This window comes from Drosophila elegans, unplaced genomic scaffold (assembly GCF_018152505.1).
Source record: "Drosophila elegans isolate 14027-0461.03 unplaced genomic scaffold, ASM1815250v1 contig_468, whole genome shotgun sequence".
NCBI classification, from domain to species: domain Eukaryota; kingdom Metazoa; phylum Arthropoda; class Insecta; order Diptera; family Drosophilidae; genus Drosophila; species Drosophila elegans.
This window is the reverse complement of record NW_024545855.1, coordinates 1,020,565-1,042,781: the sequence shown is the minus strand read 5'-3', so window position 1 is coordinate 1,042,781 and position 22,217 is coordinate 1,020,565. Positions and strand designations below refer to the sequence as shown.

Below are 22,217 nucleotides of genomic sequence, written 5' to 3'. Positions count from 1 at the left end.
CAACTGCAGCAGCATCATCTGCAACAGCAACTCCAACCACGCCAACACCAGCCACCACGACGACTGGAAAGATGATGATGATGCGGTTGATTTGGGCTTATCACGTTCACAGGAGACTGAAAGACGCTCCAGCGGTTTACACGAACCTGAAAGACTGCGATGTCTTTAAAAAAAATATAGATTGTAAACTGAAAAACTATTGTAGAAAACTCTATAGTATAGTTAACATTGTATTAAGACATCATCTTTTCAAATAAAAAAGATTTAACCGCAATAACATTTCCATTTAATACTGTAAAGATATAACTCACCTAATCCAATAGTCTTCTGTAACCTGATGCCTGAATCAAAACTATTTCATTCAATAACCAGCTCAACTCATAATTTAGACCCAATACGGAAACAATACAATAAATAACTTATGACGTTTGTTCAGCAGAGCTCCAAACTAATTTCAATAATGGTTTTATACGATTACCGAAATTCAATCTCTCAACTGTCTATCAAGAAATTATTTATAATAATTAACATAATGAGATGCAAAGTGCCCAAAAAATTACGGAAGATCCATGAATATTTTGATTCTATTTATAGGAACAAGCTTTTTAATTACATGTTGGCATTTGGCGCGTGCAAATTCATCGGTCCTGTGGCGCAATGGATAACGCGTCTGACTACGGATCAGAAGATTCCAGGTTCGACTCCTGGCAGGATCGGATTTTTTTTTTATTTTATTATATATTTAATTTCATTTTTACCGAAGTATTTGTTTAAGTCCAAATCGTACTATAAAAATTTTGGCCATAACAAAGAATCTTTCTGATCTCAACTTTTGTAGTCGATTAGTTAAGGTGAAATAAATTCTGTTACGCTTATAACATTTTGCCTTTGTTCTTTTTTTTTTTAAGCACATTAACTACATTTACATTTATTATGTGGTTAAATTCCATTTCATTATCTTAACCGCACTCAACTGTTATTCATAAGCGTATTTTGAATGAGCTCGTAAATTTGCCTTTGCATTGGTTCAAGTGGTTGTTTTGACGCTCGTCGATCATCGCCTCCGTGGCGCAATTGGTTAGCGCGTTCGGCTGTTAACCGAAAGGTTGGTGGTTCGAGTCCACCCGGGGGCGGTTGATTTTTTTATTATATTTTTTTTTTTGTTATTTTTAACTTATTTAAGGAAAACCCATATTTTTAAATTTTTTTATTTTCATCTCTTATTATATTTTGTGTTAAGAAATATTCTTTATTACTAGACCATTTTTTTAATATTTTTGATCTATCTCTAACATATTTCAGACAACAATATATGTACCATCATCTCCGCCCGCGTGTAAACCCCAAAGTGCTCGATGCCGAAGATCTGAGGCTTTGGTGTCTCAGAGTCTGCGTCTGCATCTGCGTCTAACAATGGCCACCACCACTGCGGTGGGTTTAGGCCAAGTCTGAGAGTCTGAAGTCTGGAGTCTGGGGCTTAGTTACTTAGTTAGTGCGCTCCAGCTGGGGGATCTCTCGGGCTAGCTATTCTGACGATCCCCATCCCCATCGCCATCCCGATCTCGCCACTCCACTCCACCGCTATCCAGCCGGTTGTATCCCCCTGGTGCATTGCATAAGAGAAATATTTGTGCAATTTGATTTCGCAGAATTGCGAATTCGCTGGAATGAATTCCCTTTTCCCCCGCCCACTTTGGATGGCGGCTTATGCGCATTATGATTATGATGATACCTTTTGCCGCTCTTTGTTTGCTTGTGCCGTTTGTTGTTACTTGTGTTGTTTTCGCCTTGTTTGCTGGTTTGTTAGCCTAGCCGCTCGCCGCGATTATGGTTGAAATTCTATGCAGTTTTTCGCAGTCCGCCGGGCCCCGTCGCAGTCATGATCTGAGGGCAACTGAGGGAAATTCTTCGGAAAAAGCATTTTCTTTCTTGGCCAAGGGAGCGAACCGCGGGCAGGCAAGATCAACATGGCCCGATTGTGTTTGCAATCATTACAAACGACCACGACCAAGAAAGCGGATCAGTTTTGATTGGTCGGTGCACAGTTCGAGCAATTTGTTAAGGGCACCCTGCTCTATCTCTATCATTTTGTCTCACCCCTCCTCAGCTTTCCTCTTTAATTAAAAAACTGTAAAAGAGCCAGTGCGGCACACTGGCAAACATTTAAAATTACATTATTACAAATGAATTTGGGTCGAACATAAGCAGTTGGAGGGAGTGTAATTGTTACACCCCGGTAAATATAGCTGTTTTCCAAAAAAAAGTGCAGTTCAGTGGTACAGTGAAACGTAAATAATTAAAACCGTAATTTAGAAAATTGTATTTAAATTTATTTTTCAAAAGTTGTCAAAACCGTTCTTTTAAATAACGTTAGAAAGGATATTTATTTATATAAAATGTGAATTAAGTGCCAATATCATGTATCTGAAACTTAATCATTAAAGACAACAGTTTATACTTATTTAAAGTCTATTTCATAAAATATTTTGTAAATGGAAATATTCCAAATAGGCTTGTAGGAGTTAAAACAGTTTGCATGTAGTTTGCATGCTACTTAAATGCAAGTGTATAAAACTCAAGGTCTCTGCACACACCTACCCTCCCTTTTCCACCCCTCTCCACCATTAAACCCACTTTAGGCGACAATTTTTGGTGTGTGTGTGTGTGTGAGGAAACACGCCCCTGTGCCACACAAAAATGAAAATGAAATGAAATGGAAAACGTGGAGAGGCCAAAAACGAGAACTGACCGGAGAACTGGACCCTGGGCAAGCTGCTAGGAAAATGAGAAGCTTATCTAAATCTTCATAGTTGGCTAAGCGCGGTACTGCCTCCTCACCCCTCACCCTCCCCCGTCGCACTCCTTTCCGCCCCCTCTTGGTTTTTGGTTCCCTTTCGTTCGTTCGGTTTTAATTGCAGCCGAAACGTGAGCGAAATGTAACCAAAAATGCAATTGTGGTAGGAACCGGGACTGCAACGTTTCCTTCTGCGTTCTTTATTTTATTTAGTTTTTTTTCTTTTTTGGTCATTCCTTTGGCTAGTTAATCGCGCGCATTCGTGCAGCATTCCTTTGGTTCGGAGTTTCCCCTTCTCCAAAAAGCCATCCCTAATGAAGAAGGTTCCCTATTTTGGACCCGGCCAGTGGCAAGAGTCCTGACATTTGTCATCAAAACATGTAATTATGCCACTTTGCGTCAAGTAACGAGGGGAACCATTTACCATACGCACATCTAACGAAGAGAAATGAATATAACAAAATAAAATGTCCCTTTGAAACCGGCCAAAAGGCCTTGACCACATCAGAAATTTGTTTACCAGCTTGCAACAGCATTCCAATGGTTTGTTTTGTGAATAAAATATTTAATTTATATTAAACAAAAGTGTTGCTATTTTGGAACCGAAAATATAGTAAGTAAAATGTGTTATTTGTATATGTTTTGTGAATTCTACTGTTCTATGAAAAAATATAGTTTAAAATACTGTGATTCTATTATTTACTATACTAATCATTTTTTCTTACCTAAAATTAAGTTTTTATACGAATTTAAGGCGTACCGCATCTTATTAAAAGCGTCCTTTTTCTCTCAAATTAATGTGATTTAGATCATGGATCTTGGCTTGTTAGCTCTTGGCAAAATATTTTAGAGCAAGCCTTGCTTTTTCTTAAAAACCGAACCCCAACCAAGTATTAATAACAAGTATTAGCATGTTGCTTAATCACACCTACCATCTAAAATACATGTAATTCCCCGACGAGGCATCTCTTGTAGCAACATCTGGAACACTTGGCAACATGTTTGCTGGCAAAATGGGACTGCATAATTGTCGCCTCACGTGCAACTCGGGCATTTCAGTATTTCAAATTTTCATATTTCAGCAAGCATTTCAGGGTTTCAGCGCCCAAAAAGCTGTCATTCGCCAAACAAACACACACCGCGCACATGTCAATTAAGTGGGCGAGTGAACCCGAACCCGAACCCAAACCCAAACCAAAACCCACTGGCGACATGCGAGCTACGAGCTGCAGCAAGATCTGCAAAAAGAGCCCAGAATGACAATGGCCTCAATTAGGCCAGTAATAAGCCATAAAAGCAGTGAGTACCAGTACCCCTCCTCTTTTGGCCTTATAAAAAGCCTCACGCGATAGCCGTCATTATATGTACTTTGGATAGGAAAACTCCAAGCCCAGGTTTATAGTTTTTCAAGTTTATGCAGTAGCTTCCCCAGCCGTATTCCGATCTTCTGGCTAACTCAATTACACAGCTCAATGGCTGAGCGAAAAAATCCAATTGCCAAAAGTCCGGTCCGCCGGCAGCATAAATCCAAAAAAATACAACAAAATCCTTGGAATTGATGTGCTGCGATGTGTGGGTGGAATTTGCAGGGTGGACTGACCAGGCGAGTGTCCAGCTTTCGGTTTCAGCGATAAACAAACATAAAAAGTAAACGTCATTCGCATCGCCTCTTCACAGTTCAATTCTTATTTACACAACAACAACAACAAGAAGCCGAGCAATGGCAGAAGAAAAGATATATATATCGTCCGCAATCCTTTGAGAAAGATATACAGTAGAGCTTAAGTAGCTCTAACTAGCCGTAGCCGTAAATTGAATTTATAATATCAGTTTAATTTTAAAACTCAAAGATCAACCAAATAAAGGTTTTGATGTTAAAATTATTCATTTATTTTGGCTGACTAGCAAACTGGGAATACAAAATAAGATACCTTATTTAAATTTTACATGTTTTGTAGCAGAGTGGATAAAAATGTCGTTTCTATGAGTATATATACAAATTTCTACAATTTAAGATCTTTTCTTTGTAACAGCTCATTATTTTAATGACTACTACCATTAGTCATCATTATAGCAACGGACAATTGGTACAATAAATTACAAGAAATTTTGTTAGTTAGTTAAAATATATTACATTTTAGATATATGTAATTGTTTCAAAAATGAAATATTGAAATAAGGAATAATATAATAATGTTTATCCGCATAACATTTTTATTCATTTAAATTATATTTAAATTCTTTTAGTAGTGTGCAATACGATTAAAGTCTTTAATTTGTTGGGTCACGATTGGGTATTTACTTTAGCGACGTCCCACTGTACTTGCCATGCCTTCTGCGCCTGGACCAAATTGTATTTTATTGCCAGGGATTAGACGAAAGGAGCAACCCTTTCGCTGCTGTCCTGGTCACTGATAAAGGCCAGCGGTCGGTCCGGTCAAGTGGAAGGATTCGACTTGGTGCTAACCCATTGGAAAGCAATTTATTTACACGTGCCCTGGCTCTGAGGATTCCTGCGGCTTAGCCCTCCTCTACTATATTTGCTCCGATTTGATGCGATTTTTTATGCCCGTCCATAAAGTTTGACAACGCTAAGAATCAATTTTGTCCGTGGCGAACGTTGTTTATGACTAAAACGGGTTTAAGCCATATTTAAGTGGGCATGTGGGTAATGTAAGTCAAGTGGTTATCGCATGGCAAACACTCATCTCCATGCCGATCGTCCACTAATTAATGCCAACAATTAAAATCACATTTAGATGGCAATCGCCATGAATAATTGTGCAATATTTGCTAAATTTATTGATGAGCAGCACACATCTGTTTATTATTATTGGTTATATGTATTTGTACTGCTATCTCGAGTAGCACGAACCACAAATAAAAAGTAAACCAAAAATAAATAGAACCCAGCCGGGGAAATGAAATCGAAAGCGGATCAATTGCCCAAAAGATCAATTGGCAATTGACAAAGCGAGATCGCTCATTCGAGATCAGATTAGATCAATTCATCCCACTTTGGGTTGCATCCGAACATGAGTGTGTGTACATGTCCGCTGGGGCATTAAATCTCTGTACAAAGGCCGAATGTGTTGCGGTTTCAGCCACTCAAGCGCAAAACGAGAAATTCATTAATCCGCATAGGATTTTTCAGCTCCTATTTTGTAGGCATTTTTTTTTTTTTGTGGTTTCGGTTTGTTGAGCGGCTTGCATTCTGGGCTTGCCTTTCGGCTTAGGCCCATTGTAGATCAATGTCGATGCTTAATTCAATTAACCCATGCCGAATGGTTTCCATTCCCATGGCTGTTCTCACATTTGAGCCTTGCACCTTGCACTTTCAGTTTCTGGGTTTAATGTTTCCTGCATCTCGTGTCCCTTTTTTTTATTTTTGGCGGTTTTTGTGTTTTGTGTTTTGGGGAATACTCGGCACGCGCTGCATTTTTACTGCTTCATCCTGGCCACAGGTTATATCCAGGCAGGTGCAATTCCCTGCGAGTCGAATTTTGAGCACCTAAGAAATGTGTAATTCATGTTTCCGCTGAGGTCAAACATCTTGTCCGAAGGGGACCTGCAGGGTGCATTCGAGAAGGATTTTAATTGTGTGTTTATGTAGGGAATAAATTTAGAAAACGAGTCGGAGGGTGTCACTGAAAATAGCAGGACAACTGGCATTTATGGATTATCATTGACTTAAAAGTTGAAATGAACAACATATTTTAGCAGTTAACACACAATGATCAACGAACCCAATTTAGCTAAGATTACTAATGCTGGTTTTGTTATACAATACATTTTAAGAAAAGCTCCTTTTTTAACAAAATAATATTAAGTGCACTGACAAATTCTTCCATTCCCTACTTTAAAAGAAATATAAATGTGAAGAGAAAAGCTTTTTTATATATAATACACAACAAATATTTCCATTTTTAAAAAGTTTTTGAGTTCTCTGACTATTTTTATAACCTTTATTTTAATTTCGTTCAACCTCTTAAGAAAACGTTATATAATAATAAAAAATGTATCAGCAATTTTTGTATCAAAAAACATTCAAGAATAAATGTATTTAAATAAAAATACATAGGTATAATTGAAACTTGCCATTATTGACTATACTTATTTACTTATTGCAGATGTAATTCCAAGCTAAAATCTTAATAATATAGGAGTTCTATAAAATAGGCAACAATTTAAAATAAATTATAATCAATTATTTAAAACACAATAAGTTAAATAGACCACAATCATGATTTCTTCTGATAACGAATTTAATTATCCTATAGATTAACTCACAAATATGTATGCATTTTCATATACTGCACATTGCGTATGCTCCGCAGGCGTGCGGATGTCTTGAGCCAGCCCTAGACATGGCCCGAAAGTCGGCCGCTGATTGGCCAAAAGGTGGAGCCAGAGTTGCGGCCCCAAAAGCGAGTTGTGCGCATAAATTATGGCATTAAGCTAGCGTCTGGGATTGGTGCAAGGGGCAGGCGATTCCGGATTCCAGTTGCACCTCTGCAGCCTCCACTCCAAGCAGGTTTTCGGTCCATCCTGTTTGCGGGAAAAAATCCAACTGTTCCCAGCTAGCGCTCAGCTCAAATTAGTTGGCCCAAAGTCAAATACTGAATCTGAGGCTGAATCTGTGGTCGAGAGACTTCGCCTGACATGTTTATTACGAAACGACGGGGGGGACATAAATCGGAGCCTTTCGTCAGTGCAAATTCAATTAAAGTTGACATTTTCCAATGAACCCAATGCAAATTGCAATTGCCGGCCCATGACAAACGTCAGGCGTCAATCAGGCGGCAGCAGGATATTTATGGCCAAATGCATTATTTATCTAGCTGCTCCTCCGCACGCCTGCTATAGCTGAAATTTATTATATTTTTTAATGTAACAAATGACTTGGCCAGCGACCACCCGATCGCTCCTCGTACGTGAGTCCCGACCAAGGAGTTTCCAAGCATTTTCAATCGAAGACCCGGAGCTCGGAGTTCACTCGAATCGAGCCAAGGAGTGCATTCAACTCGCTCTGCATCGAAATCGGCGATAACGAAAGCAATTTGTTAACCGCCAGCCAGCAAAGGGAAAGGAAATCCCACCAAAGTATGTGAAAATTATAACAACATTTTGAAACAAGTCGAAGATAATCGCGAGACAACGAAAACGTGTTGCTCTGCCTTTGGTCAAACAAAGCGTTTCTCCAATTTAAGTTGAATTGCAAGTCATTACATAGTTATATATTTATTTTATAATAGGCAATTTTGAAAATAAAATGGTTTAAGGTTATTTAGATATTCATTCATTAAACTAATTACAAAATAAAAATAGATATGGTTTAATAAAAGCAATATGTATTATTTGAAAAATTGAATATCAATAAATTTATGCAGTATAGGATCATTTATTAAATAGTCAAATTTTTTGAACTTACTTAAAGTAGAATTTATATAATTCATATATTAAATGATTTAATCTTTCTACTTAAAATATAATTGAACAAAATCACGAAATTCATCACATTAAAGATGTAATATTTACTAAAAATTAAATAAGCCTTGTGGAAAAAACCACATAATGCAATTTTTAAATCCTTTAACCATATTCTAAATTCCCAATAAATTAATAAACACAAATTTCGAATATTTTACATAATTTCAGTCATTTTGAAAGCTTAACTATATTTTGTTTATCCCCTTCATAATTTGGTAATAACCCGTAAATTGTTAGAGTGCGGAGAATGTAAAATGCATTAAAGTAGCCTAAAGCAGCTTGATTAATTTTATGAGCGATCAGCCGTTAAGTTCAGCGCACATGAAATTCGCGATACTAATCTAGCATTAAGCATACGCCCCGTTAACGTTAACGTGCGCTTATAAGTTATAGCCCTACCCCAAATAAGCCGTGGCCAAAGCCGCTGCCATTCTGAAAAGGTAAATACTCATTAGTGAAATTTCTTATCACAATTTTATATTCGTTTTAGTTCGTTTTTGTTCATGTTTTAATACTTTGTTTGCTGGTGCTTTTAAAGCTGGCGGCGTTGGCGAGTTGATCTTGATGCAATTAATAAACAGCGTTGGGCATGCATTTTATGGTCTTGGATATCCGGAAGCAGGCAATAAAAGGGTTCGAAATCGGGATCGCGGCCAGATCGCGATTATGATTTCGGGCGGCTGAACCCCTCGAGCTGAGTTTAACCCAAAACCGAGCCGAATCGAAACGAAACGGGACGAAATAAACTGAGAACTGCGACCACCAGCGCTCCGGAGGCAATTGCCAATTGCATTCATCAACATGACAGCTACTCGTCCGAATCCGAGTTCGAATCCGAGTCCTCTTCCTTCTGTCCCCGCCTCCTCCCCCCCGATTTGGCAAAAGGGCCCTTTGGTAAATTGACAGACGGCGGTGCTCAATTTGAATGCAAACCACAAAATTGGATAATTTCCCAGTGACAATCGGCTCCTTGGCCCATTCCTGATATATGCGCCGAGCGAAAAGTTTCCCAGGAGCACTTGCCGGCTGACCCCACAAAGTGCTCCGCTCGATGCCACCATCCTCAGATTGGATGCCCGAACGACGACAAAAGACAATGGCTGGCCATGGCTCCTCTGTGGGGCGAATGGTCTCGTATGCAAAATAAATTTCACTTCCGAAACTGAATCTCAATCCGAATGAGAACGCGACTGCGAATGCGAATGCGGAGAGTCCTGCTCCCAGCCGGTTGTTTCATGGCTTGTTTTACATATGTCCGCACCTAAGCAGAAGACACAAGACCACGACGGCGGATGGAGCTGCTCACCCACCACCATATCATACACTGACAAATAAACACCATTTCAAGGGATCTCAAATCAATATGAACGTAACTCCAGCCCAAAACGTCATTTAAATGCTACAGATATCTTTAGAATTTTAAGAAGAGCTTTTAAGTTGTATATCGATACTTAGAAAAAAATAGTTATATTTGAATAATAACATACATAGGAACTTTAAAATTTTTAAAAATTTAAAACTTTTCAAAAAGACATCTTATCAGGATAATAATTCATAATCTTTAGAATCTGTGTAATGCAGAAAGATATGGTGTATTACCAACTGCATTTGGCACTAGAAAAAAACGTAAGCGCTAAACAAATTTTGTAAATTTTATAGCTTTTTCGGTTTATTTTTTGCGAATATGTGTCAAATGCCATGTAGTTTTTCTCCGCGTGTAGGATCATCTTCAAGCCCTCTGGGGGACACTCGACAATGGGCCAAATGGCTGGCTCGAAAAGGCAAAATGCAGGCGACTCGTAAATCCGCATCGATTGCTTCGCCAGAAATCCATACTGAATTGATTGCATTTGGAGCAGGATTCCGGCGGTGTGGTGTGGTGGCGGTGGTCCCTGCTCAAAATGTTGCAATTAATTTTTGCACAATGCTCTTTGTGCTATTTAGTTCTCGATTTTGCAGCATTATGGCAGCGACGACTCTTCGTTGCCAGGCTTAATTGCCCCCGAAAAAAGATCGTTGACAAAAAGGCGACGGAGAAAAGAACTCCAACTCGAAAACAGTAGCTATCCAGAGAAAAAAGGCAGACGATGAAAAGAAGTCTCCTTTTGGGTTCTTTTTGGGGCCTTTGATTTGCATATATTTTGGTTTTAATTAGTTAACAAGCTGCTTTCGTTTGTTGCGATTGCATGTTGAACCACGACGCGTATCGTAGATGCTGCAGCGATCCCTTCTTTCCCCTACGAGACCCAAAATCTCCTCAATCCTCAGCTTAAAATTGCATGCATAAGGAGCGGACAGCAACGGCAACGGCAACAGCAACGGCAACAACAACAACGTATAAAATCAAACACGATTTTTAGCAGTTTTCAATTCCCGGAAATCTTGTACGATATGTAGCACCATACAACTGCGGATTGTGCTGATTGTTGAGGCTGCTTTTTAGCTTTAGCTTTAGCTTTAGCTGCCGAGTTGTGCTGGCCTTAGCTTTACTCTCTTCGCTATCCTTGGCCAAAAAGCCTGGGCTCGCGATACCGATTCCGATTCCGTCGATTCGATTCGCCAGTATCGTGCAAATGTTTCATTATTTAACTGATTTGCAGTTGGCCAGCCAGCCATCCAGCCATCCAGCCAGCCAGCCAGTTATCCAGCCATAGCAGCTGGGCCCCAAAAGACTTGGCGACAACTTCGATGCGGAATACCAACGAAAATTCCAAGATGTTGTCATCAATTAAGCTGCCTCGTATGCAAGTGGTGGAGTGGCCAGTGTTCACACCTGAGAGAACTTTATTAGGGCGGGAAAAAAAAACCAAAAAAAAAAAAAGAAGTCGGGAAGATGCGTAAATTATGGTCTAGTCTTTGCATACGCAAAGCAAATGGCGCTGGCCAATAAAATGCCAGATAAATCAAGTGGGCAGAGGTGGAAATCAGCAGTCGCCGGGAGTTTAGCAAATTCAGCAGAAATGAGCAGACTTATTTGCATTCGCCCTGTTGTCAGCCAAGTTGTCGTCGCGTCTCGGCTGGCCCCCTTTTCACCTCCTCTTGGGCATCCTGCCACTGACAGTCTGCAAGAAAATAAAGCAAAATAAGCGACAAACATGAAAACTGTTGCCCACGAGTCTGGCGAGTACGCGGTAGAGCATCCAGTCAGACAGCCTTTTGTTCCATCTTGTTAAGGCCTGAACTTTATGCTCCAGCTACAGCTACAGCTCCAGCTCCGTGTTATTGTTTCTGGGCAGGGGCTCGTTTGCCACAGTTCCAGGAACTTTTCAGGTGGCACAGCATGTTCGGGCCAGACACACTTTTGGTGGCCTCGTGCAGAAACCATTGTGGGGGCCTTCAATTAAAATATATTTAAGAACAATTTGGCTAGAAAGGGCGAAGGGGAAAAGGTTAAGAAAAAAAATATATTATACTGACTTGACTTGGGTTGACTTTGTTTCATGTTTACTATAACCACATTGCTGGAGCAGCTTTGAATTTGTTTGTTCTAGGGATGAAGTACATTTTACAATTTTATTGATCATATTGATAATTTTTTTTAATTTAAATTCGTTCTCAAAAGCGTTTAACAGATAAACTTTGGAAACTGTTCACTTAAGAAAGTTAATATGAGTTGGTAAATTTATATTTAAATATATATGATTTACACAAATAACAGGATTAGTTCCAAAAATAAATAGGAAAATAAAATATATACTATATGTTAAACTCATAATGATTTCAAAAATCTTTTGATTAGAGGCATTAAATTTTAGATTCCCCCTTCTAATAAAAAGTTATCAGTTAATCTTACAAGCCAAACCCTTAAGCACAAACTAATAAATTATCTTGAAAATATAACTTAAGTATTTCTGCTTAAATTTATGGTCAACACCCCGCCTAGTTTTTTGTTAATGTGATTTGCTCATTCTTTTCTCCATTTTTTTTTTTTTTGCTTTTATTTATTTTGCATTTGTTGACGGCTTTTCATCAAAGGAGTCACGATGATGGCAACTGTGGCGCATACAAATGAATGGATCTGGCTCGATGAGGTCTGCGAAAATATAAAAAAACAGCTACAACAAATTTAAATGTTGTTTGGGCATGTTTTATATGTCATTATATAATCAGCACAAGTCGCACAAATCGCTGAAAATTAAGCAGAAAGAACTAAGCACCGTCTGCCTTTGTGGCAGAATATCACTTTTATTTTACACACAAAAAAAAGCAGTAGTGGTCATGAAGTTAAAGAAGAAAAGAATAAGTTATTATGAAATAAATCCAACAAACTTGTTTTGACGAGTCCAATTACTTATCCAATTGATTCAGCAGTCATTTTAGCTCCTATAAATAATGATTAATTATCGTAGGGAAAAAATCAATTGGCTTTGACAATTTGAGATCAGATAAAATCACTTGCAATTTAAGACCAGTCAACAAATCAGTTGATTAATTAAATGACAAACACGAGACAATTTTTTGTTTAACTTAAGTTTTTTTTGAAGTTTTTGTTTTAAGGCTATGAGCCGCACTGTCCACTTGTCTTTACGATTTTAAACGACATCTAAGCAGAAGGCATATATGCGTAATGTTCGTAAATGTTTTCAGCTTGTTTATGTTTGTTTATAGTTTTGGTATGAAAATTTACGAGCACGTCGTTAGCCGTATTTTTTTTTCGGAGATTCGCCTCGAGTTATGGCCGAAATGTTTGGCTTGTGGCAAATGGCCGCGAAGAGAGATGCTTATCGCAGGCACTGTTAATACCCCGCATTTAAAAGTGTAATTAACGCAATTTGAAATATGAGGCGAGCGAACAGAAAACGAAAGACTCAGGCAACGAACGCGCGCGTAGTGTGGGGCATTGGATTTGGGATTTCCAAAGGAAGCAGGGAAGCAGGAAGCTTCCCGGACATGGGACATGAGAATATTTGATCATGACTCACTCACACGGCTCGTGCTCGACACGTATTCCTGGAAGCCAGAACCCCCTGTTCCTCCATCGCCGTCCTCCGGTAGCAAATGCCTTGATTCTGCACACAGAATTCCTAATTAGCCAAGGGCTCCTCCTCGTTTCCCGATATTTATGCGTCCATAGGGCTGTCTGCATCTATCAATTGTTAACCTGCTACGTCTGCATTTGGGTGGCCATATACTGCCTCTATAAATTACATTCGAACAAGTGTTTGGAATATTTGATGCTCTCGCCATCGCTGCAATCTCACTTAGTCGTAATTTATGAGACTCAATCGGGTTTTTTGTAATGTTTTTATAATTTGTCTTTATTGGTTTTCATTTTTCATTTTTGTTTCGTTTTCTCGCTGTGGTTTGTATGCCTTGCTCGTTTTCAGTTTTCGGTTTTCGATTTTGGTTATTGTAGTTTATAATTTGCATTGCTGTTTCATATAAATTATCATAATTAACTAGGTGAATGTTAATGAGTATAGGAAAAGCGTGACAAGGCTTAAGGATCTCAATTTGGGGTTCTTTGTTTTGTTTTTTGGCTGCAGCTAGAATAACTCAACAATTTCTTATTTTTTTGTTTTTGTATATTTTACAATCAATCATGGAATTTCATTAACTATGGCTTGCGCTTGCTTAATTGATTTTACATTCATATAGTTTAAATATATATTTATAGTTTAAAACGTCTTCATAGTTTAGACTTTTCCGTTGCTTCCATATTTTGTTTTCTGTTTTCGCTAAGCAAAAATTCCAGTTATAAATAAATAATCTGCATAGAAGCGTATCAGCGAAATGTAAATTATATATTGTATACAAAAATTATAAAAATAATATGTAAATAATCACACCAATCAACACTAAACATAAGTCTAACTAAACGTGGAGACGGGCAACGATATTTGTAGAGGCGACATTCATATATAGGGGATAATTGGTCGATCAAGCCAGAATGAAATACTAAATACACACGAGCGTGTCATGTGTGTTGTCTTGTGTATGTGTGTGTTTGTGTGTATCGGCATATAGATTAACTAACAAAACTTACAACGTACACAGAATTCATTTAAGCATCTTCCCTTTGTGAATCTACAAATTCGAGACAGTCGAGCACCCGAACCCTGCACTGCGAAATCACATACAACATACATGCAGACACACCATACAAACAGATTTTTCAAGGCATAGTTATTACTCGCTGTGTTTTAGTTTTAGTTTTGTTTTTTTGTTTTCAATCTTGTACCACAAATAGTTGGCTTACTGCTGGCTTTTTGCTCATTGTTCATCACTCTGCAAATTATTATTAGTGTATATGTGTATATATAGTTGTTCTGTGTGAGATATAGTGCCTAAGTGTGTGAGTGTTGTGGGTAGGGGCGTGTGTGTGTAGGTGTTCGTTATCTAACGACTTTGGCTTTTCGAATGTTGAATTAACCACTGCAGCGTAATGTCAATATTGTCCTTCTCCTTGCAGGAAATACTGTAACAGCAGATTTCACGGTCCTGTATGCTCGATAAATTCCTGGAAATAGGATTTCGGTATTAATCATAAATCTTTGATTTGTGATTTTCTATATTTTGGTTACTTACATGCGATCGATGAGCCCGGTTTCATCGAGGGCGCCTGGAAGATCACGTTTGTTGCCCAACACGAGCACTGGAATGCCAGCCAGCTGCGGTTTGTCCAATAGTGAGTGCAGCTCGTTCCTCGAGGCCTCCAATTTGTCCAGATCAGCTGCATCCACCATATAGCTATTGTTGATTAATACATTAAGTGTTAATGGGATTCTTTTGATGCTTAAGTGGTATTATTGCTTACACAATCGCATTAACGCCGCGACAATAGCGCTCCCACATGGATCGGAATCGGGGCTGGCCACCAATATCCCACACCTTGATCGTCACATTGCCCCGGGTGATCTTTCGCATGTTGAAGCCAACTGTGGGTATCATGTCCTCAGCGAATTGTCCGGACTGAAATTAGGAAAGAAATATTTATAAAACTTAAGTATATTTATTGTTTTCAAGATAATAAAAACATTTTATTTATTATTTAACCAGACAATTGTAAATATTTAAGTGCAACTTCATACCAGAAGATTAAGCCCAAAAGTATGCAACTAAAACATACTAGAAATGTATGTAAGCTTTGTGTAAAATTACATTCTTTACATGACGCTGATTTAAACAAAAAAATTATATTGAAAAACTATTATTTAAAACACGCTTTGAAACTTGATTTTAACTGGGTAGCGGGTAAAGTACATTGCTAAGAATCTGGCCTTTAGACTTGTGAAAACCAAATTAAAAAGCTGTTGATATGTGTTATTATAAGCCGACTCCATTTGTTTATTGAAATTGTTGTGTTATTGAATTTGAAATAGCAGACTGTAAACAAAGCAAACAATTTTGTGAAAGTAAACCAACTGAAGTATGAGATTTATCTGTGAATAGCTGAATATTAAAACGAAAATTTGAATTCGTAACTTTCTAAATTGAATTGACCAATTCTAAAATTCAATTTAAAAACCATTAAAATTTCTTAAATGGAGAGCCACAAGTATTATTAGGATTAAACCCAGACCGGGAAATCTTAACACTCTTAAGGACTCTTAAAGCCAGCTATTATTCTGTAGAGGGATTAAAATTTTTACAAATTAATGTTTTTGTAGTCAAATTTGGATATGAAATCAGAACACAGAATAAGCATGACAAATCTATACTATGAATCAAATTAATATGGAAAACCACCTGAAATACTAATTTATCATGTGATAAGAATGTTGCACTTATATACCCAGTTATAATTGAATAAGATATGCCATAGTTAAGTATATTAATAATATTTAAATTGGATGCAACTTTTTAGAGAAAAGTTGGTCTATAAATTTTGTTGAAAAGCTTTTAATTCCGTTCTATGGAGGGTAAAAGTAAATGTCTGTCAACCTCAACTTGGTTTGCAATCAGTAGTGGATGAATCTGCGTAAACAGTAGATTACACGGAGTCTAATGGCAGTGATAAGCGGGGGAAAATTCCCGCTTTTGGAGCACTTGAGCAAACAAATTTCCACGTTTAAATCCTGGGGATGCGGGTACATTTTGCTCGAATTCAATGGCTCACATGACTCATAAGTCAGGCGGTCACAAAGGCAGTAACTCCACCTCCGAAAACCCCGGGAAATTCGATTTGCGAGATGGAAAAGCGTTCAGATCGCGGCTTTATCAGCGTGTGCAGAAATGGGTGACAATATACAAAGAGGCATTTGGGGGAAGGCTCAAAAGGGGCGGGGTCAAAGGGTCGCCCCCAGTGATAATGGCGTCATTTATGCGGAGAACATGCGTATATATTGGTTTATTGATTACGGGCGGCAGGAACGGTAAACTTTACCACTAAAATAAAACGTTTAGCACAGCGTTAATTATTGATGCAGTGAGAGAAAATGAGGGGTGTATGGTGTATGAGATAAGATAATATAAACAAAGGGAAAGTTGGGGAAGGTATGTAATTCCTTTGTGATTTGGGGGTTTGTATTATACTTTAACCGACATTTAGTCATAGCTGATCCCCCGGCTTTCTCTCCACCAACAGCCCCCTTCCCCTCACAAAAAAAAAAAACCACCCTCTCACCCATACACTTGCCAATTCGCACACACACACACACACAAACGCACACACCGCCCTGCGAAATACTCACTGCAATAACATTGACGAACGTCGTCTTCCCGGAGAATTGCAGCCCCACCAGAGTCAGTTCCATCTCCTCTTTCCAGAAGATGCTCTTGAACCACTCAAGGATCCTGTTGATAAGGGCCAACATCCTGGGGCAGGTGTGTTTTTGTCCTGTTTCTGCTTGGATTTGCGAAAAAGAGTTTCCAAAGAGCGTAAATGGCGTTGGCGTGAAAAAACAACTGGTCAGGTCAGTGTGACCAAAGCGAGGGAGTGCCGAAAAACCAACACTGCTGATATGGGGGAGTTTGTCCAACACTGGCAGTTCCTGGTGAATGGTAAAAGATTCTACTAAAATACTTAAAACAAACTATAAAGTTGTGAAAAAAATTATATTGCTTTTATTTGATCTTATAATAAATTTGAACAATCTCAATAAAAAACTTTTTTGTACCCAAATAAGTACCTGCAATTTTAATTTATGAATTTATTCCACCAAAAACATCGATTTAACATTTATTATATTAATTGAAATTGTACAAACTGTAGCAAAATTAAACTTTTAATCATGTTTAATGAAGTAATGGGATTTTTCTGTATTGAATATTTACTGTATAGCCTATCGATAAGTGTGTCATCGATTGCTCTTGGTTTCGTTGTGAATGTCAGTTTTGGCAGAAGAAGATAGTAAACAAAATGGTAAGTCTGCGAAATATTTATTAATTTGCAATTAAAATGTATAACAAATGTGTAATTTCAGGCGCGCAATGCAGAGAAGGCAATGTAAGTTAGCCTGGAGTGCAAAAAACATAAGAATAGTAATATATAATGACTTATTTCCCGTAGGACAACTTTGGCACGTTGGCGGGCGGCCAAGGAAGTAGAATCCGGCGAAAAGGAACGCCGACCTTATTTGGCTTCCGAATGCCACGATTTGCCCCGATGTGAGAAATTCCGACTGGAGATTATACGCGAGATATCCAAGAAGGTGGCCCAGATACAAAATGGTATTAACCAGGGTTAGGATTGCTTATAAAATGTACTTACACACACTATTTTCAGCCGGTTTGGGTGAATTCCGCATCCGCGATCTCAACGACGAAATCAACAAGTTGCTGCGTGAAAAACGCCATTGGGAAAATCAGATATCTGCCCTGGGCGGACCTCACTATAGACGTTATGGTCCCAAAATGTTCGATGCCGAGGGTCGCGAAGTTCCCGGCAATCGAGGTTACAAGTACTTTGGAGCCGCCAAAGATTTGCCTGGAGTTCGAGAGCTCTTCGAACAGGATCCTCCGCCGCCGCCCAGGAAATCGCGCGCTGAACTAATGAAAGATATAGATGCGGAGTACTATGGCTATCGAGACGATGAAGATGGTGTCCTGATTCCTCTGGAGGAACGCATCGAACGAGCTGCCATCCAGAAGGCAGTGCAGGAATGGCGCGACAAAATGGCCAGAGATGGTCGCATAATCGATGATGACGAGGAGGAGGATGAAATTTATCCACTTTCAGGACCCGTTCGGGAAGCCATCGAAGATGCCAAGGCCCGGGCTGCAGTGGAGGATCCGCACGGCCTGCTGGCCCCCAAATTCACCGCCCATGTGCCCGTGCCCACGCAACAGGATGTGCAGGAGGCACTGCTGCGCAAGCGGAAACAGGAGCTCCTGGAGAAATACGCCGGTGGCGCCAACTGAACTCAATAAAACGTTTAAATTCTTAGTTTGGTTTTCAAAATCTTCACTGTAACGAATTTTTCTCTTGGAAAGGTGAAACTATTTAAACATAGCGTCGTTTAAAAGATTTCTTGATTGGAAGAGAAAAAAGTAGTTTCAAAATATACATCGCACATAATAAACTGGTAAATAGAACGACTCTCAAATGCAAACTACTTTAGGATTTGTATTTAAATTCTGAATTGTTCTTTTAAACCTAAATGCACAACGCAGATCTCATTTTGACTTCCCCAACAAGGTATTTATTTCCAATTTTAGATAGAACAACCGTTAAACGTTTTGTCAACAAAATTACAAGGCACTTCAATGCGCTGTGGTCTCTAATAACTACAAAATGCAAGCTTAAATATTCAATCAGAAGCTGAAGCTATCGAAATTGCGACCTCCGCCGCCACGTCCGCCACCGCGTCCTCCGCCGCCGCCACCAAAGCGGCCACCTCCTCCGCCGCCCTCAGCAGCGCGTCTCTCCTTCATGGCCTTGAAACGCCTGGCCATGTTGTGCAGCTCGTCGGGCACCTCCTGATCCGCCTCCTGCAGGATGTCGATCAGCTCCTTGGCCATGCCCCAGTCCTCGCGCGTAAGGAAGCTAATCGAAGTGCCCTTTCTGCCAGCACGTCCTGTGCGACCCACTCGGTGCACATACTCCTCTATGTTGCGCGGAAAGTCATAGTTGATGACATGACTAGAAAAAGAGGAAAAGTATTAACAGTTGTTTGAAATAAAAACAAAGATATTTGCTTACGATATATCCTCTATGTCCAAGCCACGAGATGCCACATCGGTGGCCACCAAAATGCGCACAGCTCCAGACTTTATGTCAGCTATAGCCTGCTCACGATCGCTCTGCTCGCGATTACCATGAATGCATTGGGTCATAAAACCATCTAGAGTTAGATCACTAGACAAATCATCGGCGCGAGCCTTGCGTCCGCAGAATATGATGATCTTGTCCGTCTTAGTCATGTTCTTTACAAACGATTTAATCGTGCGGAACTTCTCCTGCTCATCCTCCAGCAACTCAATCACTTGCTTCACCGAATGCGTGGCCGCCAGATCCAGAGAGCCGACACACACCTGAATGGGGTTCTTCATGTAGCTCTGCGCCAGGCGGCGAACTCCCGGCGGCCAAGTGGCCGACGTCATGATCGTCTGGCGATCCGGACGGATGTCCAGCATCACCTTGCGAATCTGTGGCTCAAAGCCCATGTCCAACATGCGATCCGCTTCATCGAGAACCAGATACGTAATGGTGCTCACATCGATAACGTTAGCTTGGACTAGATCGTTGAGACGTCCAGGCGTGCAAATGATAATCTCCGCACCGCGCTCCAAATCCGAGATCTGCATGCGACGGTCACCACCGCCATAGACGCAAACACTGAAAATTAATTTAATATAAGTACAAATTATTGATTACTTATTGCCTTAGTATTAGCATTCTTTGCTATCGATGATACTCACGCTTTCATGTCGCGAAAGGGGTACTTCTTGACCTCCATTTCGATCTGAAGAGCCAACTCCCGAGTGGGTGCCAGCACCAGGACATTGGCCCCGCCCCTCTGACCCCTGGGCACGCTCTGGTTCTCCGTGTGAATCATTCCGGGCAGCAAGAAGGCCAGAGTTTTGCCCGTGCCCGTTTGGGCGATGCCAATCATGTCGTGTCCCTGGAGTAGAATGGGCCACGCCTGCGACTGGATGGGCGAGGGCTTGGAAAAGCCCATCTTGGTGATCTCGCCCAGTAGATCCGGGTAATCGGCAAAGCATTGTTCGAAAGTCCAAACCGGATTGGGAATGGGCACAGCAGTTTCACCCTCCTTCGGTTCGAAAACGTGCGACACCGTGGTCTTGTTGTTATCCGCGCGAATGCTTTCGATCTGGGATTCCGTAAGATTGGCCACCTCGGGCGCCTCCTTGTAGAAGTTCTTTGTCAGCACTGGACACTTGGCCCAGCGAGCTGCAGTAGCTCTTTCCTGTAGGGAATTAAAGGGGGTTTAGGATTGGATTTTTCTCGTGTGTCACGAGCTTAGAATACATTTGTGAAGTACTGAAGTCATCCAAAGAATTCGTTTTGCAACCCAGGGGTAAAATATGTGTTTTTAATGCACATAACATGTATTTAATATGGCTTTCTAATGGTCGGTTTTCACTTACCGAAGCCGCATTTAGGCCTGCCCAATCAATGGTGCCGGTGAGATCGCCATCATCCGGAATAGGTTTTGAAGCCGGCGGGCTACCCTTGGTTCTGCCATATCCCCCGCTGCTGCCTCCACCGCCATTGTAGCCTCCTCCTCCTCCTCGTCCACCGCCGCCACCATAGCTTCCTCCGCCACCATAGCCCCTGTTATCCCTATCCCGATCTCTATCCCCGGAATCACTGCTGACCTGCTTGCGAACGTGATTTATGGCATCGGAGACGTTGCTCTGAAGGCTGCCGGATATCTTGACCATCAAATCACATCGGTCCACCTTAACCCGAACATTGAAATCGGTCTGAATCCGGGAGATATTGGCGCCGGCTCTGCCAATGACTTTTCCGACCATTTCGGCTGCGATGCTCAGGGATTCGCTAAAAGCTCCTCCTCCTCCACCGTAATCATCCCTATTGTCGCGATCATTCCGGCGTCCACCGCCGTAGTCATCCCGGCTGTCACGGCGTCCTCCGCCGTAATCATCACGGTTACCTCGATTATCACGATTATTACGCCTTCCTCCGCCGTAATCATCCCGATGCCTGTCGCCTCCGTATTCACGTGAATTATCATCGCGTCTCAGGCTCCTCTCGTACTTATCATTCATTTTGGAGTATTCCTGAATCTTTACAGGTGCCTCCACATAATTTGGATCGTCCCAATCGAGTTCGGACATCTTGAAATCCGCTCGGCGCTTTATTTTGTTGGGATTTAACGAAATTAAATCCGGGAACACACGTGAAAAATGCCGACTTTGCAATTCACTTGTGCGATTTCAAACGGTAAACTTTTCGCTTGTATGCGTGTATTTGGTGGCTCAAAATTTAGCTTGCACAGCGAAAATATCACGAAGATTTAAGCAAAGAAGCTGCAGTGAATATCAAAGAACCGATTAAGCATTCAATATTTCTTCGTTTTTTTACTCACCTGTTTTTTCTTTCTTTTACACCATTTTATTTTGCAAACGGAGGAAAGGGACAATTAAACGAACCGCTTTGACCGACGCTTTCGGATCAGGGTTGTATTTTAGCCAGGGCTGGATCGATTACTTTCGGTATTTGTTATTAATAGACTGGTAATCAAAAATATGACAAATACAAATTACAAAATCAAATAAATAGTCAAATGACGTGAGCTACATTTAAAGAACATTAAACTAAATAATCAGAAATAGTTTCGCAAAATATACTCATTTTTAATTGAAATAATTAAGTATTAGTACTTTTGGGATTCCCCCATAAGTATTTCAACCGATATCGATATACTTGAGTCGATAGCTATCGATGTTTTCAGGTCTCCTTAGCAGAGTAGCAAACCAGTGTTGTTAGGTCCCCAGAACTCCGAATTGTGCAGAACTATTCCCCACTTTGGCGGTCCTGTTTGAAAATTTAAATAAAAACAGA

The 22,217-nt window shown here is 40.1% G+C and overlaps 3 protein-coding genes and 2 non-coding genes across 5 annotated transcripts; 3 read left to right on the top strand and 2 right to left on the bottom strand.

The window, feature by feature from the left end:
• The first annotated feature begins 643 nt into the window (after positions 1-643).
• Positions 644-716, top strand: Trnar-acg. Its single transcript has one exon. It is a non-coding gene; the product is annotated as a tRNA-Arg (tRNA).
• Positions 717-1,059: 343 nt separating this feature from the next.
• Positions 1,060-1,133, top strand: Trnan-guu. Its single transcript has one exon. It is a non-coding gene; the product is annotated as a tRNA-Asn (tRNA).
• Positions 1,134-13,802: 12,669 nt separating this feature from the next.
• On the bottom strand, positions 13,803-17,158 carry LOC108144072 (ADP-ribosylation factor-like protein 8). Its single transcript, XM_017268719.2, has 4 exons — positions 16,918-17,158; positions 15,042-15,196; positions 14,813-14,974; positions 13,803-14,744 (listed from the first exon to the last, which is right to left on the bottom strand). Exons 1-4 carry the CDS (start codon positions 17,038-17,040, stop codon positions 14,624-14,626), a joined length of 561 nt encoding a protein of 186 aa, XP_017124208.1. The 5' UTR covers positions 17,041-17,158; the 3' UTR covers positions 13,803-14,623.
• Positions 17,159-17,534: 376 nt separating this feature from the next.
• Positions 17,535-18,626, top strand: LOC108143872 (pre-mRNA-splicing factor ISY1 homolog). Its single transcript, XM_017268440.2, has 4 exons — positions 17,535-17,588; positions 17,650-17,672; positions 17,736-17,896; positions 17,952-18,626. Exons 1-4 carry the CDS (start codon positions 17,586-17,588, stop codon positions 18,584-18,586), a joined length of 822 nt encoding a protein of 273 aa, XP_017123929.1. The 5' UTR covers positions 17,535-17,585; the 3' UTR covers positions 18,587-18,626.
• Positions 18,627-18,841: 215 nt separating this feature from the next.
• On the bottom strand, positions 18,842-22,155 carry LOC108143873 (probable ATP-dependent RNA helicase DDX43). The gene is made up of 6 exons (XM_041709047.1): positions 22,080-22,155; positions 21,742-21,886; positions 20,777-21,682; positions 20,087-20,595; positions 19,368-20,003; positions 18,842-19,307 (listed from the first exon to the last, which is right to left on the bottom strand). Exons 3-6 carry the CDS (start codon positions 21,488-21,490, stop codon positions 18,980-18,982), a joined length of 2,187 nt encoding a protein of 728 aa, XP_041564981.1. The 5' UTR covers positions 21,491-21,682; positions 21,742-21,886; positions 22,080-22,155; the 3' UTR covers positions 18,842-18,979.
• Between the last annotated feature and the right edge of the window lie 62 nt (positions 22,156-22,217).

Excerpts from the sequence above, each read along its gene's own strand:
- LOC108143873 (XM_041709047.1), bottom strand. The coding sequence starts at position 21,490 with ATGTCCGAACTCGATTGGGACGATCCAAATTATGTGGAGGCACCTGTA. Across the intron at positions 20,596-20,776 it reads CAGGCCTAAATGCGGCTTCG|GAAAGAGCTACTGCAGCTCG; the intron begins GTAAGTGAAAAC and ends AATTCCCTACAG. Across the intron at positions 19,308-19,367 it reads TTGGACATAGAGGATATATC|TCATGTCATCAACTATGACT; the intron begins GTAAGCAAATAT and ends CTCTTTTTCTAG.
- LOC108144072 (XM_017268719.2), bottom strand. The coding sequence starts at position 17,040 with ATGTTGGCCCTTATCAACAGGATCCTTGAGTGGTTCAAGAGCATCTTC. Across the intron at positions 15,197-16,917 it reads CGTTCGTCAATGTTATTGCA|TCCGGACAATTCGCTGAGGA; the intron begins GTGAGTATTTCG and ends TCCTAATTTCAG. Across the intron at positions 14,975-15,041 it reads CGCGGCGTTAATGCGATTGT|CTATATGGTGGATGCAGCTG; the intron begins GTAAGCAATAAT and ends AATCAACAATAG.
- LOC108143872 (XM_017268440.2), top strand. Across the intron at positions 17,673-17,735 it reads CGCAATGCAGAGAAGGCAAT|GACAACTTTGGCACGTTGGC; the intron begins GTAAGTTAGCCT and ends TATTTCCCGTAG. Across the intron at positions 17,897-17,951 it reads GGTGGCCCAGATACAAAATG|CCGGTTTGGGTGAATTCCGC; the intron begins GTATTAACCAGG and ends CACTATTTTCAG.